This window comes from Mus musculus, chromosome 1 (assembly GCF_000001635.26).
Source record: "Mus musculus strain C57BL/6J chromosome 1, GRCm38.p6 C57BL/6J".
Classification (NCBI taxonomy): domain Eukaryota; kingdom Metazoa; phylum Chordata; class Mammalia; order Rodentia; family Muridae; genus Mus; species Mus musculus.
Genome location: NC_000067.6, coordinates 38,863,476 through 38,888,774, shown reverse-complemented (window position 1 = coordinate 38,888,774; position 25,299 = coordinate 38,863,476). Strand labels below are relative to the sequence as shown.

At 47.7% G+C, this 25,299-nt stretch overlaps 1 protein-coding gene across 4 annotated transcripts in view; it reads left to right on the top strand.

Annotated features, from left to right (window-relative positions):
• Chst10 (carbohydrate sulfotransferase 10) overlaps positions 1 to 24,908 on the top strand; it is a 34,311-nt gene extending 9,403 nt beyond the window's left edge. For 3 of the 4 annotated variants that reach the window (NM_145142.2, NM_001368780.1, XM_030243883.1), the window contains 5 exons: positions 4,294 to 4,425; positions 14,735 to 14,826; positions 16,940 to 17,174; positions 20,689 to 20,794; positions 22,740 to 24,903. In NM_145142.2, coding sequence (NP_660124.2) covers positions 4,294 to 4,425; positions 14,735 to 14,826; positions 16,940 to 17,174; positions 20,689 to 20,794; positions 22,740 to 23,277 — 1,103 coding nt within the window. In that variant the 3' untranslated portion in view covers positions 23,278 to 24,903. Of the gene's footprint in view, positions 1 to 4,293; positions 4,426 to 14,734; positions 14,827 to 16,939; positions 17,175 to 20,688; positions 20,795 to 22,739 lie in introns of all 4 variants that reach the window. The other variant, XM_006496364.4, reaches the window with a different exon arrangement.
• Positions 24,909 to 25,299: the final 391 nt, after the last annotated feature.

The following is a 25,299-nucleotide window of genomic DNA, read 5'->3' as shown; positions in this document are numbered from 1 at the left end:
TGGGTATGCACACATGCATGCAGGTATTGACAAGAGGCCAGAAGAGGGCATTAGTAGGATCTCCTGGAGTTAGGGTTACAGGCAATTGTGAGCTTCCAGATATTAGTACTGGGAACCGAACTCAGCTCTTCAGCAAGGCAGCAAAAGCTCTTGACTGCCGAGCTCTCTCCAAATTAGAAGCGTGTTGTGAATTTATGACGATTCAAGCACTGCACATACTGTGCCTTAGAAAATATAATCTGATTTCAAGTAATGCTGAAGTTCTTTTTTTTTTTTTTTTTTTTTTCCATTAATGCTGAAGTTCTAAGGACTGTGGATGTCCCAGTGTCAGTTATTGGCATCACACCGGCAGCCTCTCGTGTAGACACTGTTCCAGTTGCTGGTGTGTTAATTGGTTGGCCTGGGCTTGAACACATGACGAAGAAGGGGTGGCAGGCAGTGCTTAGCAAAAGACAGGGGCTGCCAAGTGAGAGAGACCAACGTTGGGACATCAGTGGGATGGTGATGGAGGCAGACCTTGAACATCAATTGTAAAAAGCCCATAGCAAGACATGAAGTCATAGACCAGCAGCAGTCTAGCCTGGGCATCTGCTCTTGAGACACTGGTAAGAACTTGGTGCTGATGTTCAAAGGACCAGTTTGAAGAGGGGTGAGCATTTGTGCACATAGATTTCCAAGTCTTCATGCCCCTGAGGAGCCCCCTTGTGTCTTAAGGAGGACAGTAAGTGAGCTGTGAGGTGGACGGACAGGAGGGACCTAGGAGCCCTGTAAATACTTCTCTTCCTCTTCCTAGCCTGCCCAGTAGCTGGGCAGGGAAGGGAAGAGACTGTCTTAAAGTCAGCTCCGAGGATGTTCTACACACATTGCGCTGGAAATTAAACTCTGTGGAAGAAAAAAAAAAAAGCACATTGGACGTGTCTGAGTCTTGTGACAGGTCTGGGGATAACCGCAGCAGGTTCTTTTGTGGGTGCCCCAAGACGTTGGCACATGTACAGGTGGCAATGTTGTTATAGGGATGATTGCTGCCCAGACAGCCATTCATAACCTGTCTGTAGTCACCCAGCCAGGTGGGGGTGGGGACGGGGGAGGGGCGGGGCGGGGCTGGGCGGGGAGCTGACTTAAGAAAGCTTCAGGGCAGGCATGGCTGGGCTTTCCAGCCTCCTGCTGCAACACCTTGTGTGTGTGTGTGTGTGTGTGTGTGTGTGTGTGTGTGAGTGTGTGTGTGTGTGTGTGTGTGTGTGTGTGTGTGTGAGCGAGGGCCCAGTGGAAGTACAAATGAAACCTCTTCAGAAGGCCAGTTCCCACTGTGATTAGATTCTTTAACTATAACCCACACACACACACACACACACACACACACACCCAGAGCCTGATGCCGGGCACGAGGGTGCTTAAAGACAAGAACGCCCAAGAGGTACACGAGGAATGAACAGAGCAAGAGACAGAGTGGGCAGTGCCTGGGTGTCCCCTGTGACCTTGGCAGAGTGAGCAAATCTGTGGGGGGGGGGGAGGGGCAGCCCAGTCCATCATCTGCGTCCCCTTGCTCACAGTCCATGGCTCAGGAGAGTGGGCCATTCAGCACAAAGGCCTCTTTGATCTGCACCTAGCTCACTAAGACTCGCCCTGGCCTCCCCCCAGCCCCCTTACACTACTATCCTTATCTCCAGCCACCACACTAGAAGAACATAGAGTAATCTGGAAAAGGTAACAAAGGGGGTGTCAACTGGTTTGCTAGGGTCTGCACTAGGGAGTGGGTGCTTGACCTGGGTCAGCAGATCATTCTTCAATGCCAGGGTCCTAAGTGGGAGGACCAGGAGATGAGAAAGAAGATAGGGACCTGGGTCAGGTTCTTTCACAAGCCATGTCTTATGCCAGACAAGCTTATTAAGAAGCATAGAGTGCCCTCTGTCCCCCCAGAGCTCCCAAGGACTAAACCACCAACCAAAGAGTACACATGGAGGGACCCATGGCTCCAGCTGCATATGTAGCAGAGGATGGCCTTATCTGACATCATTGGGAGGGGAGGCCCTTGGTCACGTGAAGGCTTGATGCCCCAGCGTAGGGGAATGCTAGGGTAGTGAGCAGGGGAATGGGGGTGGGGATTCAATGGGGGGTTTGTGCAGGAGAAACCAGGAAGGGGGTAACATTTGAAATGTAAATAAATAAAATAACCAAGAAGGAGAAGGAAGAAGAAGAAGAAGAAGAGGAAGAGGAAGAGGAAGAGGAAGAGGAAGAGGAGGAGGAAGAGGGGGAGGAGGAAGGGGAGGAGGAGGAGGAGGAGGAAGAGGAGGGTCTTACTATAACCATATTTTAAAAAATGGGACAGAGTCAGCAGGAAGCTAGTCAGTGCTTCACAAGGACACAGGATACGTCAGGGATGTCAGAGACTGAGCACACAGCAATTTGGGGACTGATAACCAAAGCCCCTAAGGGTAGAAAGAGGCAGGGTCTCAAGATCCAAAGTCCCAGCTTCCTCAAAACCTTGGCTCCAGGCCATTTCTGGCTCCACCATGCTTCTGGTTTAGAGTAGAAACTGTGGTCTTTCTCCATACATCAGGGCCTCAGAGAAAGCCTTGGGCGGGTCCAGACCTCAACACATGTCCTTTGTTGGCAGTTTCATTTCCTGTAGACTCTGGTTAGATGAAGGCACCATGCATGGGGTACAGAGGCTGATCAGGAGAGCTAGCAGCCCGAGAGCCAGCCTGATGTCAGGCAGAGGCTGGGCTTAGAGGAAAGTCTAGGATTCCACTTTGCACTGAGCCACCCCAGTGAGGAGGGGAGAGAGAAGGACTTTCAGGAGACTGGGGCAGCTGTTGAGGGATTCAGCTTGTATTCTAAGAGATGAACTGCAGACACTCAGTTAAATCTACATTCCAGAAGAGGCAAATAGCTTCTCTCTCTCTCTCTCTCTCTCTCTCTCTCTCTCTCTCTCTCTCTCTCTCTCTCGGTATTGCCCTTGCAACATTTAAGCCATGTCTAAAATTTATATATTGTTTCCTAGAAACTTAATACGGCGTGTTACATTTCTATGTGTTTACTCTGGCAACCTTGCCTGGGGCTGTGCTAGAAGCACTAGGCCCAATATGCAAGCACAGAAAAAAATAGAGATTGTGTTTGTTTGAGTAGATCCTGTAAATGCATTTTTATGTGAAATTTAAACTTAGCCGGACTCCTCTATTTCTGTATAATTTGGTACCCATGCTTGGAGCTCCCAGAAGACAGGCTGGGCATCACTCATGGGTGTCTGAGTGTGCCTACAAGACACCCTAGAAAGGTACAGGTGCCCAGTGTGGGATGCAGCAAGCCCCCTGGCATAGCAGTATTCAAACGGTGTCAGAGAACCACTCACAGGTGCTGTGGACGGAACTGGGCTGCAGATGCCCGGTCCCAGCAAAGCTCTTGAATACAGCATCAGGAAAGAAGGAGGGTTATTATTTTCTGGGTCTTGGCTGAGCTGTGACTAGGAAGGGATGGGAAGCTACCGCTAAAATCACCCACTGTTAGCAGCAGCAGGCTGGAGACCAGTTCTCTTGTCTATACTGATGGCCTACCACAGTCAGCTGGTGGAAAACAGCCCAGTTTGGCCTCGTAACATGGCCTCATCTTGCTCCAAGAAGTGCCACTCGACTGAAACATGGTTGTTTGTCTCTCTCATGCTGAGGATTAACTGTGACTCCCTGGTCCCTTGTGTGTCCTTGCAGCACAGAGTGAGGACCAACAGATGCACTGGACCTCACTCCCAGGTGATAATACGAAGCACCCACCCCGACTGGTCCTTGAAGGCAAAGGACCTTTTGGCTATAGAAACAAGGTGTTACTTTTCTTAGATTCCCTGTGTGTGGTTACACCTGGTCCACCAGCCAGTGTTTTACTCACAGTGTCTCCTGCTTGCTTCAGCGTGCTGTCTACACTGCAGGAATTGCCGTCTACCCCTTGGCAGGCCTGCTGGCCCAATTCTTCCAGGTCTTTCCATGAGCTTCTTGTGACTTTGACCTGGGAGACAGGACTCAGGAGGCAGATCTATCGCAGCAAAGTCTCAGGGATTCCGGGATGAAATTGTTCCTTGTTATTCCCCATCCACTGGGTGTTGGAAGTTGATTTAATCGTAAGGGGGGGCCCTTCAGTAGTATTCATTAAGTGCGAAATGTTAAATTAACTGTCAAGTTCAAATATCCACTGTAGCAAAGTAGAAGTATTTACATTGACATTGGGTCTTTTAATTGAAATCGCCTGTGTCGCCGTACCGCTTCTTAGTGCTGGAAATGGCAGAGGTGTCTCCCTTGTGTCTTCCAGGAAGGATCATCGAATGGCCCCTGTCTGACAACATGCACCATCAGTGGCTCCTGCTGGCTGCATGCTTTTGGGTGATTTTCATGTTCATGGTGGCCAGCAAGTTCATCACGTTGACCTTTAAGGATCCGGATGGTAGGTATGCTTCGTGGCAGAGTAGATTTATGGCTAATGGAGTCCTTCCCCATCACTGCTCCCAGGCACCACGCATAGAGGGTAGCTGTCCTGACCAAAGTGGCTTCCAAAGTCATGTGATAGCAACCAAGGGGAGGTGGGAAGGAAAATGGCTAGGGCGAGTTCCTCCTGACGAGGTGATTTCTTCATGCCTGATGCCACTGGGTCACCTGTGAGATAAAGACGCTTCCTTCCTGGGGTGCCTCTGAACACCTGGTAGCAAGGAGTGCCACGGGCTCAGTCAGCCCCATGTCCTGAGACACACATCTGCGGTTGCTCAGCTTGCGGGTGTGTCAGCTGTTTCACACTATGGGACTGATGCTTATCTTAAGCATAACGGAAGGAGAGTTGTTTAAATGTGAACGGTGAAGCTCTGCTGTGAGATTTCGTCTCCCCTATTAGACTAAGACTTTCAGAGGAGGTGGATGAAGAGTGCTAGATTTGGTCTCGGCCAGCTGATTCTCCTGTGTGTTCTTGGCATTCCTTAGCCTGGATGCACGCCTTACTCTGACATCACCAGCTGATTCTTTACTCCTCCCTCTGGGACCATCATCAGGAGCTGAGGAGAGGAGGGGACACTTTGTGGGGACGGCTCATTAGTGGTGTAGATTGGCCAGAGAAGCAGTTCCTAGGGGATTGGAGCACAGAGCCTTGTGCATCCTTCCGTGGTTCACAGCTCATTAGAGGCTTGTCTCTACCAGCAGTGTTTCCCACTTCTAGTGGCTGTAGTAGTCTGTAACACAGTAACATAGTAGTTTGAGCAGTTGGCTTTATACCCTCAAGAACTCCTGATGTGTTCCTAGCTATTCTCAGGGTACCCCAAACTCCCCCTCTCCATCTCCTGTCTCCCTCTTCCTGTGGTGAAGCAAAACTGTTAAGCAGTTATGTAGGGGGAGTAGGGAAACTTAATGTTAGCCCAGTCTGTGGTCCTCAGCGTGGTTTGCACTAAGGGATGATTACACTCAACATAGGGCACCACCTGGCTGCCATTACAAATCCCACCATCTTCTTGAAGTCCTTGGGAGACTGCTGATGGGGTCTGCACAGCCTGGTGAAGGGGTGATATACTTACTATATTGGATGTCCAGGGCCATCACTGAGGAGAACCAGCGGCTCCATCAGAAGAGTGACTTTGGTGTCTTGGAGCATCAATCTCATTGTCACTGTCAGGAGACTTCAGCAGTTTTAGCACAGTCAATATTGGTGACCTCTTACAAGGACAGGCGTCACCTGCCAGGCCCTGTAATCCTCTGCTGAGGACAGATGAAATTCATATTTCTGAGTTGGGCACCAGTCCCAAATGTGGAACAGCTGAAAAGCAGAGAGAACACGCCACTGGGAATAGCACGTGACTTCTGAACCCTGACCTTATCTCTTAGTGGGGGAGGCCTGGAAGGGTTGGTCATGTGACCAAATTGTTTGTAGTTTTGTTTGCTTTAAAAAAACAAACAAACAGGGCAGTGTGTGTTATCTACATCAGTGAGAGATTTGCCAGTCTTAGTTGAATAATTTAAGCCCGGTTACACACACCTTCTGCCCTAGCTACTCTGGAAGCTTATGCTGGGATCGATTGAGCCTCTGAGACCAGATAGACCACACACGTGAGGCTCAGTGTCAAAAAAGAAAACACACAACAACAAAGGGAAAATAAGAATTAAAAATACACACTTGCCTTTTAATATTCACTGATAGGAGCTTTTAAGGAATACCTTCCCAGCGGTCTCTGGTTAAGGCAGTGTCACTGTGCTGGACATGGCTGTGACGTGGCCTGATCTACGCTGACTGCTCTCAGGAATGGCAAAAACCTTAAGAGACATTAAAGGTAAAAAGCCAAGAAGAAAACTGTCGACCTTTACTTAGAGGTCAGAGGACAAGTTGTAGGAGGTGGTTCTCTTCTTCTGCAGTTTGAGTCTCAGGTTGGGTTCAGCTCGTCAGGCCTGGCAGCAGGCATCTTTACCCACCACGCCACTCTGCTGGCCTGGCCTTGAACATTTTTTTTTTAGAATTAATATTTTTTTATTAGGTATTTTCCTCATTTACATTTCCAATGCTATCCAAAAAGTCCCCAATACACTCCCCCCCCCACTCCCCTACCCACCCACTCCCACTTTTTGGCACTGGCGTTCCCCTGTACTGGGGCATATAAAGTTTGCAAGTCCAATGAGCCTCTCTTTCCAGTGATGGCCGACTAGGCCATCTTTTGATACATATGCAGCTAGAGTCAAGAGCTCTGGGGTACTAGTTAGTTCATATTGTTGTTCCACCTATAGGATTGCAGACCCCTTTAGCTCCTTGGGAACTTTCTCTAGCTCCTCCATTGGGGGCCCTGTGATCCATCCAATAGCTGACTGTGATCATCCACTTCTTTGTTTGCTAGGCCCCGGCGTAGTCTCACAAGAGACAGCTATATCTGGGTCCTTTCAGCAAAATCTTGCTAGTGTATGCAATGGTGTCAACGTTTGGAAGCTGATTATGGGATGGATCCCTGGATATGGCAGTCTTTAGATGGTCCATCCTTTCGTCACAGCTCCAAACTTTATCTCTGTAACTCCTTCCATGGGTGTTTTGTTCCCATTTCTAAGAAGGGGCACAGTGTCCACACTTTGGTCTTCGTTCTTGGCCTTGAACATTTTAACCGAGATAAACCTCTTTAACTCAGCTCATCAAACAGCTCTGCCTTCTTAAGGTTAATGATAGGAGGCAGTTCCTCTACACACTGACATGTGGGGTAGCCAGATAGACTGCTCCTGGGTGACCTCAGAGCCAGGTCGTGTCAGCTCTGTTTACCTAACATGCAGTTCAGGGGAGGATGCTGTCACCCCAAAGCGTGCTATAAAGAAAGATGTCACAAGGACATTTTGCTCTCACATGGCTTAAATTATGAGTTCCCTGTCATGACTCAGACCAGCAGTCAGAGAACCTGTCATTGTCCTTAAAGTATCAGTCAGACCACAAAAAAAAAAAAAAAAAAGAAAAGAAAAGAAAAAGGCCCTCCCTTAGCTTCATTCTTGATTCTGAGTGAACTTGTGCATAAAATATCTTGCCAGTCTGAGTGATTAGGACAGGATGAAGAATCTGAAGTTTTGCACACCCAAGACTCCACAAAGTACCCTGGGCTGGGGGCACTGCAGGCTTCTCGCTCCTTCCATCTATAATCCCTCTGGGGACCCTGTCAGAGGAGACCTTTCAGCCTGAGGCAGGCTGAGAAACATCAGAGGTGTCTAAATTCATGGCTATGTTCTCTCATGCTGACATTTATTTTATATGCATCCAAACTGTTTTGGCTTTGAACCAAGGGCCCCTGCAGGTATCTCTGCAGGAGGCAACATAGCCCAGGGGTCTTCAGAGTGAAGCTCCATTTCTTTAAAAAAAAAAAAAAAACTCTTTTTTTAAAATTATATATTTTCTTCATTTACATTTCAAATGCTATCCTGAAAGTCCCCTATACCCCCCCTGCCCTGCTCCCCAACCCACCCACTCCTGCTTCCTGGCCCTGGCATTCCCCTCTACTGGGGCATATAATCTTTCCAAGACCAAGGGCCTCTCATCCCATTGATGGCTTACAAGGCCATCCTCTGCTACAAATGCAACTAGAGACACAAGCTCTGGGGGTACTGGTTAGTTTATATTGTTGTTCCTCCTATAGGGTTGCAGACTCCTTTAGCTCCTTGGGTACTTTCTCTAGCTCCTCTATTAGGGGCCCTGTGTTCCATCCAATGGATGACTGTGAGCATCCACTTATGTATTTGCCAGGCATTGGCATAGACTCACATGAGAGAGCTATGTCAGGGTTCTGTCAGCAAAATCGTTCTGGCATATGCAATAGTGTCTGGGTTTGGTGGTTGTTTATGGGATGGATCCCTGGATGGGGTAGTCTCTGGAAGGTTCTTACTTCCGTCTCAGCTCCAAACTTTGTCTCTGTAACTCCTTCCATGGGTATTTTGTTCCCCAAACCTAAGAAGGAATGAAGTATTCACACTTTGGTTTTCCTTCTTGAGTTTCATGTGTTTTGTTAATCGTATCTTGGGTATTCTAAGTTTCTGGGCTAATATCCACTTATCAGTGAGTGCATATCATGTGTGTTCTTTTGTGATTAGGTTACTTCACTCAGGATGATGCCCTCCAGGTCCGTCCATTTGCCTAAGAATTTCATAAATTCATTCTTTTTAATAGCTGAGTAGTACTCCGTTGTGTATGTACCACATTTTCTGTATCCATTCCTCTGTTGAGGGACATCTGGGTTCTTTTCACCTTCTAGCTGTTATAAATAAGGCTGCTATGAACATAGTGGAGCATGTGTTTTTATTACAAGCTGGAACATCTTCTGGATACATGCCCAGGAGAGGAATTGCTGGATCTTCCGGTAGTACTGTGTCCAATTTTCTAAGGAACCACCAGATTTCTGATTTTCAGAGTGGTTGTACAAGCTTGCAATCCCACCAGCAATGGAGGAGTGTTCCTCTTTCTCCACATCCTCGATAGCATCTGCTGTCACCTGAATTTTTGATCTTAGCCATTCTGACTGTTGTGAAGTTGAATCTCGGGGTTTTGATTTGCGTTTCCCTGATGATTAAGGATATTGAACATTTTTTCAGGTGCTTCTCAGCCATTCGGTATTCCTCAGTTGAGAATTCTTTGTTTAGCTCTGTACCCCATTTTTAATGGGGTTATTTGATTTTTCTGGAGTCAACCTTCTTGAGTTCTTTGTATATATTGGATATTAGTCCCCTATTGGATTTAGGATTTGTAAAGATCCTTTCCCAATCTGTTGGTGGCCTTTTTGTCTTATTGACAGTGTCTTTTGCCTTACAGAAGCTTTGCAATTTTATGAGGTCCCATTATATTAAGGAAAAGTAATTGTTGTTATTTTTGTTGTTAGAGTTGGGATTCTGTTCTTGGGGCTGTCTTCTTTTAGGTTTGTTGAAGGATTACTTTCTTGCTTTTTCTGGGGTATAATTTCCCTCCTTGTGTTGGAGTTTTCCCCTTATTATCCTTTGCACGGCTGAATTCGTGGAGAGATATTGTGTGAATTTGTTTTTGTCATGGAATACTTTGGTTTCTTCATCAATGGTAGTTGAGAGTTTTGCTGGGTATAGTAGCCTGGGCTGGTATTTGTGTTCTCTTAGGGTCTGTATAACTTCTGTCTAGGCTCTTCTGGCTTTCATAGTCTCTGCTGAGAAGTCTGGTGTAATTCTGATAGACATGCCTTTATATGTTACTTGACCTTTTCCCCTTACTGCTTTTAATATTCTATCTTTATTTAGTGCATTTGTCGTTCAGATTATTATGTGTCGGGAGGAATTTCTTTTCTGGTCCAGTCTATTTGGAGTTCTCTAGGCTTCTTGTATGTTCATGGGCATCTCTTTCTTTAAGTTAGGGAAGTTTTCTTCTATAATTTTGTTGAAGATATTTACTGGCCCTTTACGTTGAAAATCTTCGTTCTCATCTACTCCTATTATCCATAGGTTTGGTCTTCTCATTGTGTCCTAGATTTCCTGGATGTTTTGAGTTAGGATCTTTTTGGATTTTGCATTTTCTTTGATTGTTGTGCCCATGTTCTCTATGGAATCTTCTGCACCTGAGATTCTCTCTTCCATCTCTTGTATTCTGTTGCTGATGCTCGCATCTATGGTTCCTGATTTCTTTCCTAGGATTTCTATCTCCAGAGTTGACACCCTTTGTGATTTCTTTATTGTCTCTACTTCCATTTTTAGATCTTGCATGGTTTTGTTCAATTCCATCACCTGTTTGGTTGTGTTTTCTTGTAATTCTTTAAGGGATTTTTTTGTTTCCTCTTTAAGTACCTCTACCTGGTTAGCAGTGTTATCCTTTATTTCTTTAAGTGAGTTATTAATGCCCTTTTTAAAATCCTCTACCAGCATCACGAGATATGATTTTAAACTGCTTTTCGGGTGTGTGGGGGTACCCAGGACTCGCTGTGGTCAGAGTACTGGATTCCGATGATGTTGAGTGGTCTTGGTTTCTGTTAGTAAGATTCTTACATTGCCTTTCACCATCTGGTAATCTGTGGTGTTAGATGTTCTAGCTGTCTCTGGCTGGAGCTTGTTCCTCCTGTGATTCTGTTAGCCTCTGTCAGCACTCCTGGGAGTCCAACTCTCTCCTGAGTCCCAGTGGTCAGAGCACTCTCTGCAGGCAAGCTCTCCTCTGGCAGGGAAGGTGCCCAGAGGTGTGGAGCTCAGCTCTGCCTCCTGGCTAAAGATGAAGTCCCAAAAGGGACCCTGTCCAAGAAGCTCTATTGAAGCTCCATTTCTTATTGGATGATCCTTGGTCTTAGTGTTTTGGAAGCAGGGTAACACTGATACCCTTGGGCCATTCTTTCTTGCTGGCTCTGTTCTCTTGGAGCTGAATCCCTGGTGTGGAATCCTGGACACATTGCGTATATGTTTTCTTCATGTCTGCCAGTCTGTCACAATATTCTTAGCCACCTGAGTTCATCTGTCCTGACCTGCTGCTGATCCGTGGTTGCTGCTTTTGCTGCTCAGCAAGAAAGCCACACTGATACATTTGTGCAGTGAGCTGTCCTTAGCAAATTTCTTTTTCTATTGAACAAGAATCTGGTGTTAATAACCAGATTGTATCAAAGAAAATAAATCCAACCCAGTGATGTCATGATTTGCCAAGATTTAAAATACTAAACACCCCTGAGCGGGTCTTGGATATTGGAAACATCACTTTCTTCATCTGTTGGACTTTCTTTTTCAGCCTGTCCTTGGGCTGATCGAAGCCCCTCAGGTTGCTTCTAAGTGGCCAAAGGGCAGAACACTTGACTTTGGATATCCCCACACTCTGCCTGTAGCATGGGCTTGTGGCTGAGCTGCTAGGCCAGGGTGCAGCATCATTAAATTGCAATGTCAGGCAGTGAGAGAAGGTTGTGACCACTTTTAGAAAGGCAAAGCAAAGCGGTCCTCCGTTCACTATTGTTGGTACAAACCCATAAACAGCCACAGCCATCGTTGTGATTGTTAGCAGACATAATCTTAACTGTGAAGATGCCCAGCCATGCCTCAGGATCTTCAGAGGCTGGAGACTTGCTTCTGAGGGGCTGAGTGGTGGGAGGGGCTGACATCTGATTACAGCAGGGATGCTGGCAGCTGCTAAAGAGAACTCCCCACCAGCTAAGCTGCAGAAACTAGGCCATGCTGTGTTTGCCCTTTTGTCTGTAGTCAGTTAGGGTTGGGTTAGCTGGGAAGAGAATCCATGGAGCTTAAAATTGTGAAAATGTTCTCTCCAGGGTAGTGACTTCCCAGTGCCCTAAGCATGGGAAATAGGTTGCCTTCTAGAAGTCACTGGCAAGTCAGTTATTCAGCATGCAGAACACATTTCTCTATGCACAGAACAAGGAAACACAGGTTCCACAAATCCATTTAGCATGGCAACGCCCAAAGGTGACAGATGGAGTCAGTGGAGATTGGACCAGTCAGTGTAGGCGTCAGGGCTCCTACAGTGCAGCCAGGAGCCATGGATGGGGGGCTGCATGCCTTCTTCCACCAAGCATAATGCACTTTACCCTTTGGCAGGCTCAGAACAGCGTGTGCTTTTAGCTCTAAGCAGGTTTGTACTTCCACTCAAATGTAGACAGAGAGAAAGATGGCTGTGGGGTTTCTGAGGCTGTGCAGCAGGGACTGTAGGAAAGCCCAGTAACTGAGCAGAGTAACTCACTGTGCAGGCAAGAACCAAACCAGAGAGAGCTGTTCAGTAACCTGACTGGCTGAGCCGGGAAGGTACTGCAGTTAAAGGTACTAGCCACTCTTCCAGAGGACCCAGGTTCAATTCCCAACACCCAGACCTCAACTCACAACTGTCTGTCACACCAGTTCTTCTGACCTTGTGGGTACCAGACACAGATGTACACAGATACATGTGTAGACAGATACATCCATACACACAAAGTAAGATCAAATAAAGATTAAAATAATAAAATAAATTTCACAGACTAGCTAGACTGGGGTGGCCTGGGGCTAGAGTAAAACAGGCAACATGTAAGTATCAGACTCCATCTGAACCAAGAGGAGAAGTTTTTATTAAATGAAATATACTTCTATATATTTTTAAGGTTTATTTACTTATATGAAAACACTGTAGCTGTCATCAGACACACCAGAAGAGTGTATCGGATCCCATTACAGATGGTTGTGAGTTGAGATGTAGTTGCTGGGAATTGAACTCAAGATCTCTGTAAGAGCAGTCAGTGCTCTTAACCTCTAAGCCATCTCTCCAGCCCCACTTATATATATTTTAATGTGCTCTTATTGTATATTTGTGCTTCTGTGAGAGTTGGAAATTTTTTTAAGTCTATGTTTGTTTTCAGAAAGTGATAGATTATGTCCAGATTGTATCTGAGTAGTTCTTAGAAAATCTGTTCAAGATTTGCTTGACTGGGTGGCTTGAAATCTGCCCTGTCTTAGTTGGGGTTTTACTGCTGTGAAAGGACACCATGACCAAGGCAAGTCTTATAAAGGACCTCATTTAGTTGGGGCTGGCTTACTGGTTCAGAGATTCAGTCCATTATCATCAAGGCAGGAACATGGCAGCATCCAGGCAGGCATGGTGCAGGAGGAGCTGAGAGTTCGACATCTTCATCTGAGGCTGCTAGCAGAATATTGACTTTCAGACAGCTGGGATGAGGGTCTTATAGCCTACACCCACAATGACACACCTACTCCAATAGGGCCACACCTTCTATTAGTGCCACTCCCTGGGCCAAGCATATACAAACCATCATGTGCCCCTTAGCCTGACTTACATGACTTCTGCTGTGAACACAGAAATTCTAACCTGACTCCTGGAGTTTTGTTTTTGTTCTTTAGTTTGTAAGTTAATTTTTCTGTCTAGAGATCACTGAGAAGTGACATGCAGTTGTAAGAAATACCTCAGAGGGGCTGGAGAGCTGGCTCAGTGTGTCCTCTACAAGAGGTCCGAGATTTGATTCCCACCACCCAGGCTGGCAACTCACAAGCATCTGTAACTCCAGTTCCAGGACACTGGATGCCCTCTTCTGATCCTCAGGCACCAGGAACACATATGGTACACAGACATGCATTTAAGCAGAATAACCATACCTATAATTTTTTTTAAAAAGAAAAGAAATATCAAAGGTCAGGGAGCTCTGTGTTCTGTTGACCCTTTGGCCCACATGGTGACTGATCATAGACCTGACTGCATTGTCACAGTTGGAATGTGGCACAGGCACAGAACATCTCTTGGTGACTGTCGTCTTTTGGTGCTGGTTTAGATTTGTTTGAAATCTAAACCCAAGTTTCATTACCTAGCCCAGGTTGACTACAAACTGCATTCCTCCTGCCTCAGCCTCTGAAGTGCAGGGATTGTATTGGCATTTGCTACCGTGCCTGTGCTTTCTCCTGTATCCACACCCCCTCCTCAGCCTCAGCTCCTGTGCCTCTATACAACTGTGTCATCTCAGAAACACCGTGTAGTGTGGGACCTGTTTGACTTTTCTCACTCACAATTCCGTTGAGCATGAGCACAGCATGGTTGATTTCTATTTCTCAGTTGTATCTCGCTGTAAAATGGAGCTGTTTGTTACCTGCCCACCTCTTGAAGGGTACATGGGCTGTTTCCAGTTTGAGGTTACTCTATGTGAAGCTGCTGTGAACATTTGTATATGGATTTTTGTTTCAACATAAATAAATGTTCATTTCTCTGGATTAAATGCTGGGAACACAATTGCAGGGTTTTGTTACCATATTTATTGCTTTTTTTTTCTTTTAAGAAAATTACCAGACCCTTTTCCATAGTGGCTTCATCATACTGCAACATTGTATACATGTGCAGGTTTCTCCACATACCAGCCTTTGGTGCTGTTCTTTCTCCCACATTCTGATGGGTCTCTGCTACTGTCTTCCTGTGATTTTGATTTGTTTGCTTGTGGCCAGTGATGGTGATCATCTTCAGGAAGCTGTCTCCCCATGTCTCACTCCTGTGCACATCACCTTGTTTAGTTTTTAAGTGTCTCATCTGTTAACTTCTTTGTGTCTTTTAGATACAAGTTCTCTGTGAGTATGAGGCTTGTAAATGCTCTCTCCAGGTCTGCAGCATATCTTTTCCTCCTCTTCAGATAGGCCTTTGCAAAGCCCAGGTTCTCACACAGAGTGACCTTCAAGTTGGGTTGCCTTTGCCAGAAGCCAGTGGGGCGTGGCTGGGAGGGTGCAGCGTCTCCTGTGGTGGCATTCTGTCCCACTGATTTCTGTGCCCTGCCCTCTGTGAGAATGTATGTTAATCTGTTCTCCAGGGTATAGTGCCAAACAGGAGTTTGTGTTCCTGACGACCATGCCGGAAGCAGAGAAGCTAAGAGGAGAGAAGCATTTTCCTGAAGTCCCGAAGGTGAGCACAAGGTTTGTCCCTCTGACAGGGATACTGCTTTCCTTCAGGAACACTGCACAGGGGCCGTCATGTGGGAGTGGCTGCTCCCAGTGGCTCTTGCAGGTTCCCACCTATGTCATCGCAGCTTCGTTTATGGGACAGGCTGAGAATCCCAAATCTGAACACCTGATATATGATAGTGCACATCCGGAAATTGAACACCAACATGGTGCCACAGTGGACATTCCTACACTGCAAAGCTTTGTCGTGTGCATCAAACTTTAAAATATTCTATGTGGCTAGGGCTATCACTCAATGCTACTGCCTAACGTGGACAAGGTCCAGGGTTCAATTCCCAGTAATCCCCCAAAATTGTATACAATTACCACAGTGTGTATATTAAACACAAATGAATTTCAGGTTTGAACTTGAGCCCCTAAAATATCTCATTTTGCAGATGGAAATATTCCAAAGTCCAAAACCTGTTCTAAATTCCCTGCGTTTCTGCCCCCAAGTATTTTGGATAAGGGACAGCAAGGGTTATTCAAGTTGGAGTTCCTTTGTTTTCTGTTTCTGTTCATTGTTTTAGCTTGGGTTTGGTGAGGTGGCTATGCTACATCCCTCACCGTGGGTTCTCTGTAGGCGTCGGTTGTGCAGAATCCCTTCCTGACAGACGAAGTCATGACTTCACTGGGGGATGGAGAGTATTGAATAGGGTCAGGAAGAAACTGGGAATGTGGAAAGATTTCTGACCGTGTGGAATTCTGGGATCAGAGAGAACATGGGACCAGACTCCAGACTCTACGGAGGAGAAAGCTGAATCCAGGGCAAGGGAGAGGCCCCCAGATGATCTGCACAGCAGATAGCAGGGCCAGCTCGACTCTCTGCTTCCATGGAGTCCTCGATGCTGCTGCAGGGCCATTACACATAACTCTCCTTGTTCTCTGTCCAGGGAGAGGGGTAAGCTTACGAAGGTCCTTCTCCTTGCCAGTCCTCATGCTGAGTCCGGAAAGTGCAGCTCATCACAATTTGGCTGGAAAGGATGAAGTATCCACCGCTAGTGATGTTTGCCAGTTCTGGACTAGACTGGGGCAAAGGGCAGGTGCCGCCTGGTTCACCGAATGAAAATGGCAAATTAGAACCCAGTCAGAACAGAAGCATCCCAGTCAGAGGTACAGGCACCATCATGGTTTCTTAGCAAGACATTCACGTAGGAAAGGCCAGGTCTGCAAAACTCTGTTGTGACAACTCAAGGGGGCAGAGCCTTCATGGAAAATATTTAAGTACATGAATAGAGAATACCACAAGGGCAGGTGAGCTATTCGCAAAGCAGTTCCAGGTGAGGGTCCCCACTGAAAAGAGGCCACATCAGGGAAAATAGATCTTACCCTGTAGTGGTCCCTTACAAATTCAAAATGCCTCTTAGATAACACATACACACACAGAGAGAGAGAGAGAGAGAAAGAGAGAGAGAGAGAGAGAGCACACATCACGGTCAGTAAGGGTTTCTGAACAGTAATCTATACGGTTACTGGCAGAGCTCCTCTTACCCATCCATTCCCCTCAGCTCTTCCTCTTCAGCCCCCCTGCTTCCCCACACATACCATGACTGTGCTCATGTGCACACACACACATGCACACGCTCTCCATGCCTCACATTTGACCCAGCTAAGGCTTTCTTGAGTGTCCCCATTGGACCTTGCTGCCACTCACCCAGTCAAGACTCAGCAGCTATGGAGCGAATGGTCCTGCTGGCCTTCAGAGTCATGGAAGATGGAGGAGGGCTTGGGTCCAGGACTGCTCATTTCAGGGATGTTCTCTTCATTGTGAAGTAGTTCCGTATGTGGCCTCTTCACTCAGAACCCCAGTGTACCCATCCTTTCAGTTGATCGGATCAGTCTTCTAGAATAACCACAGGAATCGGGTGGACATCTGTTCTCCTGGGCGCCTGTCCCTGCCTGTCTTTTAAACTCAGCAGGGCTGTGCAGGGAGGGTGTGGAAGAGGCATACGAAGTGGCAGGAGATGGTGTTTGTCACTGTAGAGATGGGAAGAAGTCAAGAGAAGGGGGCTTCAGGGTCTCCTGCTGCTTTATAACCACAATCCCTCTGCCTCCTCCATCCCTCTCATTTACAGCCAACTGGGAAGATGCTTTCGGACAGCCGTCCTGATCAGCCCCCGGTTTATCTGGAGCGGCTGGAGCTCATTAGAAACACCTGCAAGGAGGAGGCTCTGCGGAACCTCTCACACACCGAGGTCTCGAAGTTCGTCCTGGATCGAATATTTGTCTGTGACAAGCACAAGATTCTTTTCTGTCAGACTCCCAAGGTGGGCAACACCCAGTGGAAGAAAGTGCTGATCGTCCTAAATGGTATGTGTGGCGTGGGGGGCGGGGGGACCTCTGTGATGGGAGAGGGGTTGAGGCTGGCACTGAAGGATGGGGTGGCTTCTTCTGAAAAGACCCACAACCTTTCTGAAGGTTCTCTGTGTTGTTTTCCACACTCCAGTTAGGCTGTAAAAATTGGAGGGGTTAACTTATTGGTTCTGTCTTTACAGTGCTGGGCACAAAACCCAGGGCCGTATGCTTGCGAGGCAGGCTATCTACCATTGAGCTGTGGTCCCATTGGTGGCTCTAACTAAGATGTTTCGGTCAGAACCAAGGGCAGGATTTCCTGGGTTTTCACAGACATGGCTGGCCATCCTCATTCAGCTTGTCCACTCCCATCAGTCTTTCCTCTTTTCCATGGTACATGCTAAGTCTGTCTTGGGTACTGCCAGGCTCCCATATTCCTGAAATACCCTAATTTCAAAGAACCCATAGCCAGAGCCTAGGAGGAGACTCTTGCCTCCTGGACCTCGGGCAGCTTCACTTGTAGACCGAGACTTTCTCTGCTGGCTGGAAAGAGAGAAACTACACCTTGTGTTCTGCCTTAGACATAAAGCATTCAGTTAGCTTGTTTCGGACAAATCTGATGTTTACTGGGGAAATGAATTAAATTGTGGAAACATGAGTTCATACACTGTAGTTCTGATTACCCACTGCTCTGCTTAGACACCAGGTTTGTTTCAATTCCAATTAGTCTAAACTGGCCTAAAATTATCATAGGGTGTCTGTTAAAACTTAGCTCCAACTGACTGAGTTCCAGCAAGCAGAAGTCACACCCTGGGTACCGTGGGACAGGTTCCTGGGGTTCAGCATTGTGCCCACAGCTCCCACACCCACTCCTGGCATTACTGGCCAGTGCCAGCTGCCTTTTGCACTTTGTAAAGGTCAGTCTCAGGGCAAAAAGGATAAGGCCTTGCCTCCTGGATACATCCACGGTATGAAGTTAATGTGTCCCAGGAATAATATGCCAGCATGTTGGATTTCTGAATGGGAGATCAAGAGTATAAGGTAAATTGGAAACAAAGAATACACAGAGAGGCTCACATAGGGGCCATGGCAGTGGGAAGCATCATAACTCACTCACAAGGGTGGGAGGAAATAGAAGAAGGCTACATGAAATATGTGTGTCAACACAACCTGCTGGTGTAGCTTCCCTGACAGTTCTGGGACTCACAAGCACAGCGCAAACTTCCTGTGTATGTCAGAATCACCTGTTTTAATCAGTTACAGTACATTTTCAGTTATAATTTTTTTTTAAATTGAAAACAAAGAACTCCCTCCTGCCCCCTTGACATTGACACCCACAACATGGTCAGTGAGAAGAAAAATTAAACTTATTTTAAGAAAGCCTTTATCATCCATCTCACTGCGTTGTCTAGTAGGAAAAGTCAGCTTGTTGGTTTGTATAACCATGTGAAGTCATGCAATGCTACTTCCTAAAACAGAGAAGAAAAAAACCTAAAGCTAAATGTGTAGGCATGGGCTGGCCAGGCCATGTAAAGCAGGGAGGTCTTCGTGGCCATCCTCAGCTGACCTCCCAGTATGCTTGGACGGTGAGTGGAGTGGACCCAGGCACAAGTCCAAACCACCGGCTCTTCCATTCTCTCCTTGTGTAAACTGACGGCATGTCTGCTCCTCGGGAAGGTTAAGGGGGAGGTTTTATGATGGATGTGAGAGAGAACAGCCACAGGCATCTGGGAGGATCCAGAGCAGAGAGAGAAAGCCAGCAGACTGGACCTGGCTGTGGAAGAGGCAGGGGAAGAGAGAGGTAGTGGTGGAAGAGGCCGGGTGGGGGGGGGGGGCAAAGAGAAGACAAAGCGAGAGCATGTTGAAGAAATGACAGGATTATAAGGAGCATGAGGAGCTGTGGGGGAGGGGTAGAGGAGCAGAGACTGAGCTGGGAGCACTTTAGGTCAGGAGGAGGCAAGAAGAGCCAGGATCCTAGCATTAGACCCTGAGATATACAACAGGTTCTTGTGACACTGTGGGAGCCCCGGGGGCATCTTGTGCTTTGCTATGCTAAGAGATCTTCCTGAAGCGCATCACAAATAACTATTTGTTCCCTTGGCCAGTGAAGAGAGCAATGGCTCCTTTCGGAATGGGGAACCGGCTTTACAAGTTCTCAAGGAGCGCTGGCTTTTATTTTTCCAACCGCCAGAATTTGGGGGAATTGAGTCTCCTCAGGGTCTGACACCCCTCATCATGGTCAAATGTGCCAACTACATAGGGCTCTGGAACAGGGCATAAGTGGTTGGAAGAAGACGAATGAATGAGGGGAGGCTGTGCCTCTCGTATGGGTGGCTCGAGAGAGCTTTTTCCTTATGGGGACAGCACTGGGTCAGGATAAGGCCAGATGCTATAGCTCACAGAAGCTAAGGAAACCCTTCAGGCTCCTATCACCCTTTGTCTCCATTGAGAAAAGAAAAGTCTCCGCCTCCCCTATCCTCTACAGAAACCTGGCCCCACTTCTCAGCCATGTCCTCCCTGCTTCTGGTGCCAGCTAGGTGTTTCCATCAAGTGTTGCATGTAGCCTTTGCTGGATTGTGCTACCAGCCCCTACCCGCTTCCCTTGAATCCATGGATTAAAGACACACAGGCAGTTGTTCTGTTTCAACTGGCCTTTTGACACAATTACTGGACGCTACTTTTCTCCCACCTGGAGAAGTGTGCCCTTTATCAATATTCTTATCTCCACACCTCTCTACCTGCCCTAAACTTTAGTTGCTCAGTTACATCAAGTCTCAGCTAAACATCCCCGGCCCCTGCCTGTATGGCCACTCCACCGGAGATCTCCCTCAAAAGCATGGCACACTGCCTCTCCTCTCCTTGTGGTCTCTCTCTCTCTCTCTCTCTCTCTCTCTCTCTCTCTCTCTCTCTCTCTCTCCCTCTCTCTCTCTCCCCTTGCCTCCAGAAGTCCCACCTATCCCTCCCGTCCAGCAATTGGCCCATGGCTTCTTTACTGACAGACCAAGAACCAACTGGGGAGCAGGACCTTAGCATCAGAACTGCAGAACCTTTGTCATTTGCCGTGTGGGTTGCCATGAGGTTTGTGAGACACTGATGCTCTGGAAGTCCTGTGCTGTAAGAGCACAGTCTGCCATGGAGATGAGGGGCATAGCTGGATACGTACGTGCTCCATGCCATGTCCCTCCAGCATCTCCTGCCATCTCAGAGATCAGATAGAAAGAGCAATACCAGCTTTAGGAAGATTTAGCCTCCTAGGTACATCAACAGGGCCGTGGGGGTCAATATTCTTTTTGTTTCCTTCCCTTTCCCAACAGAAACTTCTTTCCTTCAGTCAGCTGCTGGATAGAAGAACGGCTCTCCATTATGTTACTGCCTCCAGCAGGACAGCTGGAGTTCAGGAGTGTACACATGGACATTGGTTGTGGGCTTCTCCTGTGTGCTATGGAGCTTGTGGGGCCTGGGATGACACTGATGGCACCTGTAAGGGTCAGACTGAAGTAACCCATGCACCCTTTCCTCTTGTTCCCCCCAGGAGCATTTTCTTCCATTGAAGAGATTCCTGAAAATGTAGTCCATGACCATGAGAAAAATGGCCTTCCACGCCTCTCTTCCTTCAGCAAAATAGGAATTCAGAAGCGGTAAGGGCAACTTCTTCAGAGGGGAAGGGGAAGGGTGATTTTTCAGCAAAACCCCAGGCTCAGTCCATACTTGCTGTGTGGTCCACAGGGCTCCAGATTCAGTCTGTACTTACTGTGTGGTCCACAGGGCTCCAGGCTCAGTCTGCACTTGCTGTGTGATCCACAGGGCCCCAGGTTCAGTCTGCACTTGCTGTGTGGTCCACAGGGCTCCAGGCTCAGTCTGTACTTGCTGTGTGGTCCACAGGGCTCCAGGCTCAGTCTGTACTTGCTGTGTGATTCACAGGGCTCCAGGCTCAGTCTGTACTTGCTGTGTGATTCACAGGGCCCCAGGTTCAGTCTGCACTTGCTGTGTGGTCCACAGGGCTCCAGGCTCAGTCTGCACTTGCTGTGTGGTCCACAGGGCTCCAGGCTCAGTCTTTCCTTGCTATGTGATCCACAGGGCTCCAGGCTCAGTTTGTGCTTGCTGTGTGATGCACAGGGCCCCAGGCTCAGTCTGCACTTGCTGTGTGATCCACAGGGCCCCAGGCTCAGTCTGTCCTTGCTGTGTGATCCACAGGGCTCCAGGATCAGTCTGTCCTTGCTGTGTGATCCACAGGTCTCCAGGCTCAGTCTGCACTTGCTGTGTGGTCCACAGGGCTCCAGGCTCAGTTTGTGCTTGCTGTGTGATGCACAGGGCCGTGGGGACCATGGGGCCCACTGTTTTGTGTTGGCATGCAGCAGCCAACAGTGTTCTTAGTGTCCTGTTCACTGCATATCTCAGCCTCCTGAGAACTTCAGAATCCCTTTCCCAACTCGTCACAAAGGCCATTAAAGTGTGCATCCGATTATTGCCAGAAGTGGGTAGCACTTTGTGTTTCAGTTTTGTTAAGTTCTTATGGATTCCTTACTAAATAGGATCATTTCTCCATTATATATATATATATATATATATATATATATATATATATATATAAAAGTGCTGTACACTTTGCCAGGGTACCATGCCCACGTCTGCATGTACTTCCCACTGGGGTAGTAGTGTGTTCAGGTCCATCACAGAAGACAAGCCCCTTAGACAATGGCAGTATAGTCAGCAGCGGATGAGAGGCAAAGTTCTCCCTTTTAGCTGTAAGGTGGCTTTACAGAGCCAGACTGAAGGGGTCAGAATACAAGAACTGCCCCTCAGTGTCAGGTCCAGCCTGGGCTTGGCCCTCCTTGCTTCTCAGCCCTTTGTTCTTTGTTGCTTCTGGCCTTGGGTAACTCAGTCTTCACAACTCTACAAACTTAGGCCAGAAATTGTCCTAGGTGTGGCCTGGGCTCTAAGGGAATCTTCATGGGGCTTGGTGAGACTGCATAAATTAAGACAGGCAGCTCATGGACAACAAAGAGCTTCTGGCTTTCAGGTAAGTGCGCCATGGGGGTAGCGTTGCCACAGACACTGCTATCTCTGTTGCCCCTGCCACACCACCACAGGCCCTTAGAGCCCGTGCCCCTACTGTGCTGCTGCTTGCCTGGGGCATCTTCCTATGGGAACTGTGTGGCCTGGATCCAACTCTTCCCTTTCATTTTTATAACCCCTGAGAGTTTGGGCTGGAATCTTTAAAGCTATGCCCATAAAATAAGCCTCCAGCCTCATTAAATACGGACTCACACTTCCAGCCCTAAAGATTTCCTGCCCAGGAACCAAACTCGTAAAAGGTTTTGAAGTTTCCAATCAGCCAAGTAAAACAAACCTTTGATTCAACAGTTTCACATCAACCTCAGAGGCTTCCTGGTTTGCTAAGCCTCTGTTTCCTCACCTGTAGAATGGGTTGGTAGCAAAGTTCAGTGCATCGTACTCAGAGTGCACTGTGCACTTGAGACATACTCCGCAGGGCCTAGCCTGGTGTGACTCTCTCTCCTACCCTCTTATCTATTACCTCTTGGAGCATTTGCCTCATCTCTGACCTTATTTTTTCTTCCTCAGATTGAAAACATACTTCAAGTTTTTTATTGTGAGAGATCCCTTTGAAAGACTGATTTCTGCCTTTAAGGATAAGTTTGTTCACAATCCTCGATTCGAGCCTTGGTACAGGCATGAGATAGCCCCAGGCATTATTAGAAAGTACCGGAAGAACCGGACAGAGACCCGGGGGATCCAGTTTGAAGATTTTGTGCGCTACCTGGGTGATCCAAACCGCAGGTGGTTAGACCTTCAGTTTGGGGACCATATCATCCACTGGGTGACCTACGTTGAACTCTGTGCGCCCTGTGAGATCAAGTACAGTGTGGTCGGACACCATGAGACCCTGGAGGCAGATGCCCCGTACATCCTGAAAGAAGCTGGCATAGACCATCTGGTGTCATACCCCACCATCCCTCCGGGCATCACCATGTACAACAGAACCAAGGTAGAACAGTACTTCCTGGGCATCAGCAAACGAGACATCCGGCGTCTCTATGCCCGCTTTGAAGGGGACTTCAAGCTCTTTGGGTATCAGAAACCAGATTTCTTGCTAAATTAATGTGTCAGACCCTTGAATATTGCCAGATCAGGGGTTGGCTAGGTGAGATGTGAGCACAGAAACGGTACTTCCTCTATCGTGTCCCATGGTTCCGTTCACGGATGATGTTGGGCTCTGATTACCTGCTCAGGTGACAGATGCTCTGATGACCCCCTCCCCAGCCTGTGTCACCCCCATAAAAGGTTAGGAAAGACTGGATATTTGCAGACAGATGGACGGACCAGGAGGACGTGTTAGGAGCCTGCTTCCTTCAGCTGTCATGTCATCGGCACCGTGCCAGCTAGCCAGTGTTAGGGTAGTGTCACCCGTGACCTGTGGATTGTACAGACCCAGCACTTTCAAGAGAGATGGGATGCTGAGTGGCTGCAAAGGTTACTGGGACCCATGCAGTGTCGAATCTAAGCCAGAATGATACCTCTTTCTTTCACCTTGACACAGCAGTAGCCATAGATACAGATCATACTCTCCTTGAGCTTGAGGCCCTGTGACATTTGGTGGTCATAATCACAAAACAGTTTGAGAAGTCTGACCTTTCAGGACCCAGGCTAGCCCATTCTTTGGGACCTCTGACCCTACAAGCACCTGCTTCATTCTTCTCTTCTGGAAAGTGAGGGTGTTATAGGAACATCACCTTTGAGGACTTAGAACTTGGCACAGGGAAAGAGGAGGAACCAGCCGGTCCTGGGAACTCAGGCTGCTGTGAAATCGGGTACTGTTGTCTTTGACCCCTGCTTTTGTCTTCGACTATCCCATCAGTGTGAGCAGCAGGGGCATTTCCACCTGTCTCCTGAATGAACCTCCCTGTCCTGAGAGGGGAGTGAAGAAAACAAAGCATTTCCAGCGGATAGAGACATGCACTTGCTGACGTGTCAGGACAACACACAGGCGTGCCATGCCTGTTTTGCCGAGTCCAGTGCTGTTTACAGACTGCCAAGTCCGTTCATGTCGCAAGATGGGATCCTGTGGCCCTGAGCCTAATAGTGCCACCATCCTCGACTGAAAGACCACAAGTTGGATAATCAGATTCATCAGCAATAAAATCCTGGGTGAGGCCACCTCTGGTGATGTCATACAGGTAACAAGTCACCAATCATGGCACTGAGGCCAGCCCCAGCAAGAAGAAAGCCACAGCCGCAGTCTCGGCTGCCAACCAGCAGCAAAGGGCTATTAAAGATGATGGGGCAGTTTCTCCCAGTGAGTCCCTGGCCCAGGGTTGCGAGGAATCGTGCTAGCTTCTCCTCAAGGCTACAGCCCTAGTCTCAAAAAGCCTTTCCCGAACTTGTAAATGTGAAAGTAAAATAAGATTTAAAATGTGTGCCAAATCTGACCCATGATCCCCAGGGGAGGGGGCTCCAGGACCCCTGGTAACTCTTGAGGCCAGGGATCGGGCTACAGACTGGAAGGAGGCTCAGCCCTTCCTTGTGAACTGATAAACTGTAAACGTGATGTTGGGTTATTTGTTAGTGAAGTTTTAGCAAAGCCTACTTAAAAATCCCTCCCGGCCTGAATTTGCTGATCAGAAATCTCTTTCCTGTTTTTTTGACAGGCAACAGTGTCAATAATGTGTGTGTGTGAGGTTAAGGTCTTCAAGTCAATCTTGATTAAAGCAGCATTTTCTCTCAGAAACAAAAGTGTATCTGGGTTTGATTGTTTGTTTGTTTGTTCCTGGCATTCTGGTCATTTTCCTAACACACTTTGCCAAACAAGTAAATATTTCTACCACTTACATCTGGAACAGGCCACCTCCACACATGGCTCCTAATTCCAGACAACCAGTATCCCCAGAGTGGTTCAACCTGACACCCCTCTCCCAAGGACTTTGAAGATCCTTCTTGTCTTCAGGACCATATTCCTCTTCCCCTTCGTTCAAGGAGGCCATCCTTTCCCTGTGCCCTTGGACCACTGCTATATTCAGACTTTGATCTCTCTTCTTCCCTCACTGCTCAGAAGCAGCTCAGAGGGAGCGTTGCACCCCCAAGCCTGACCTCAGACCTCACATCAGCCCCTCACACCTGATCTGAC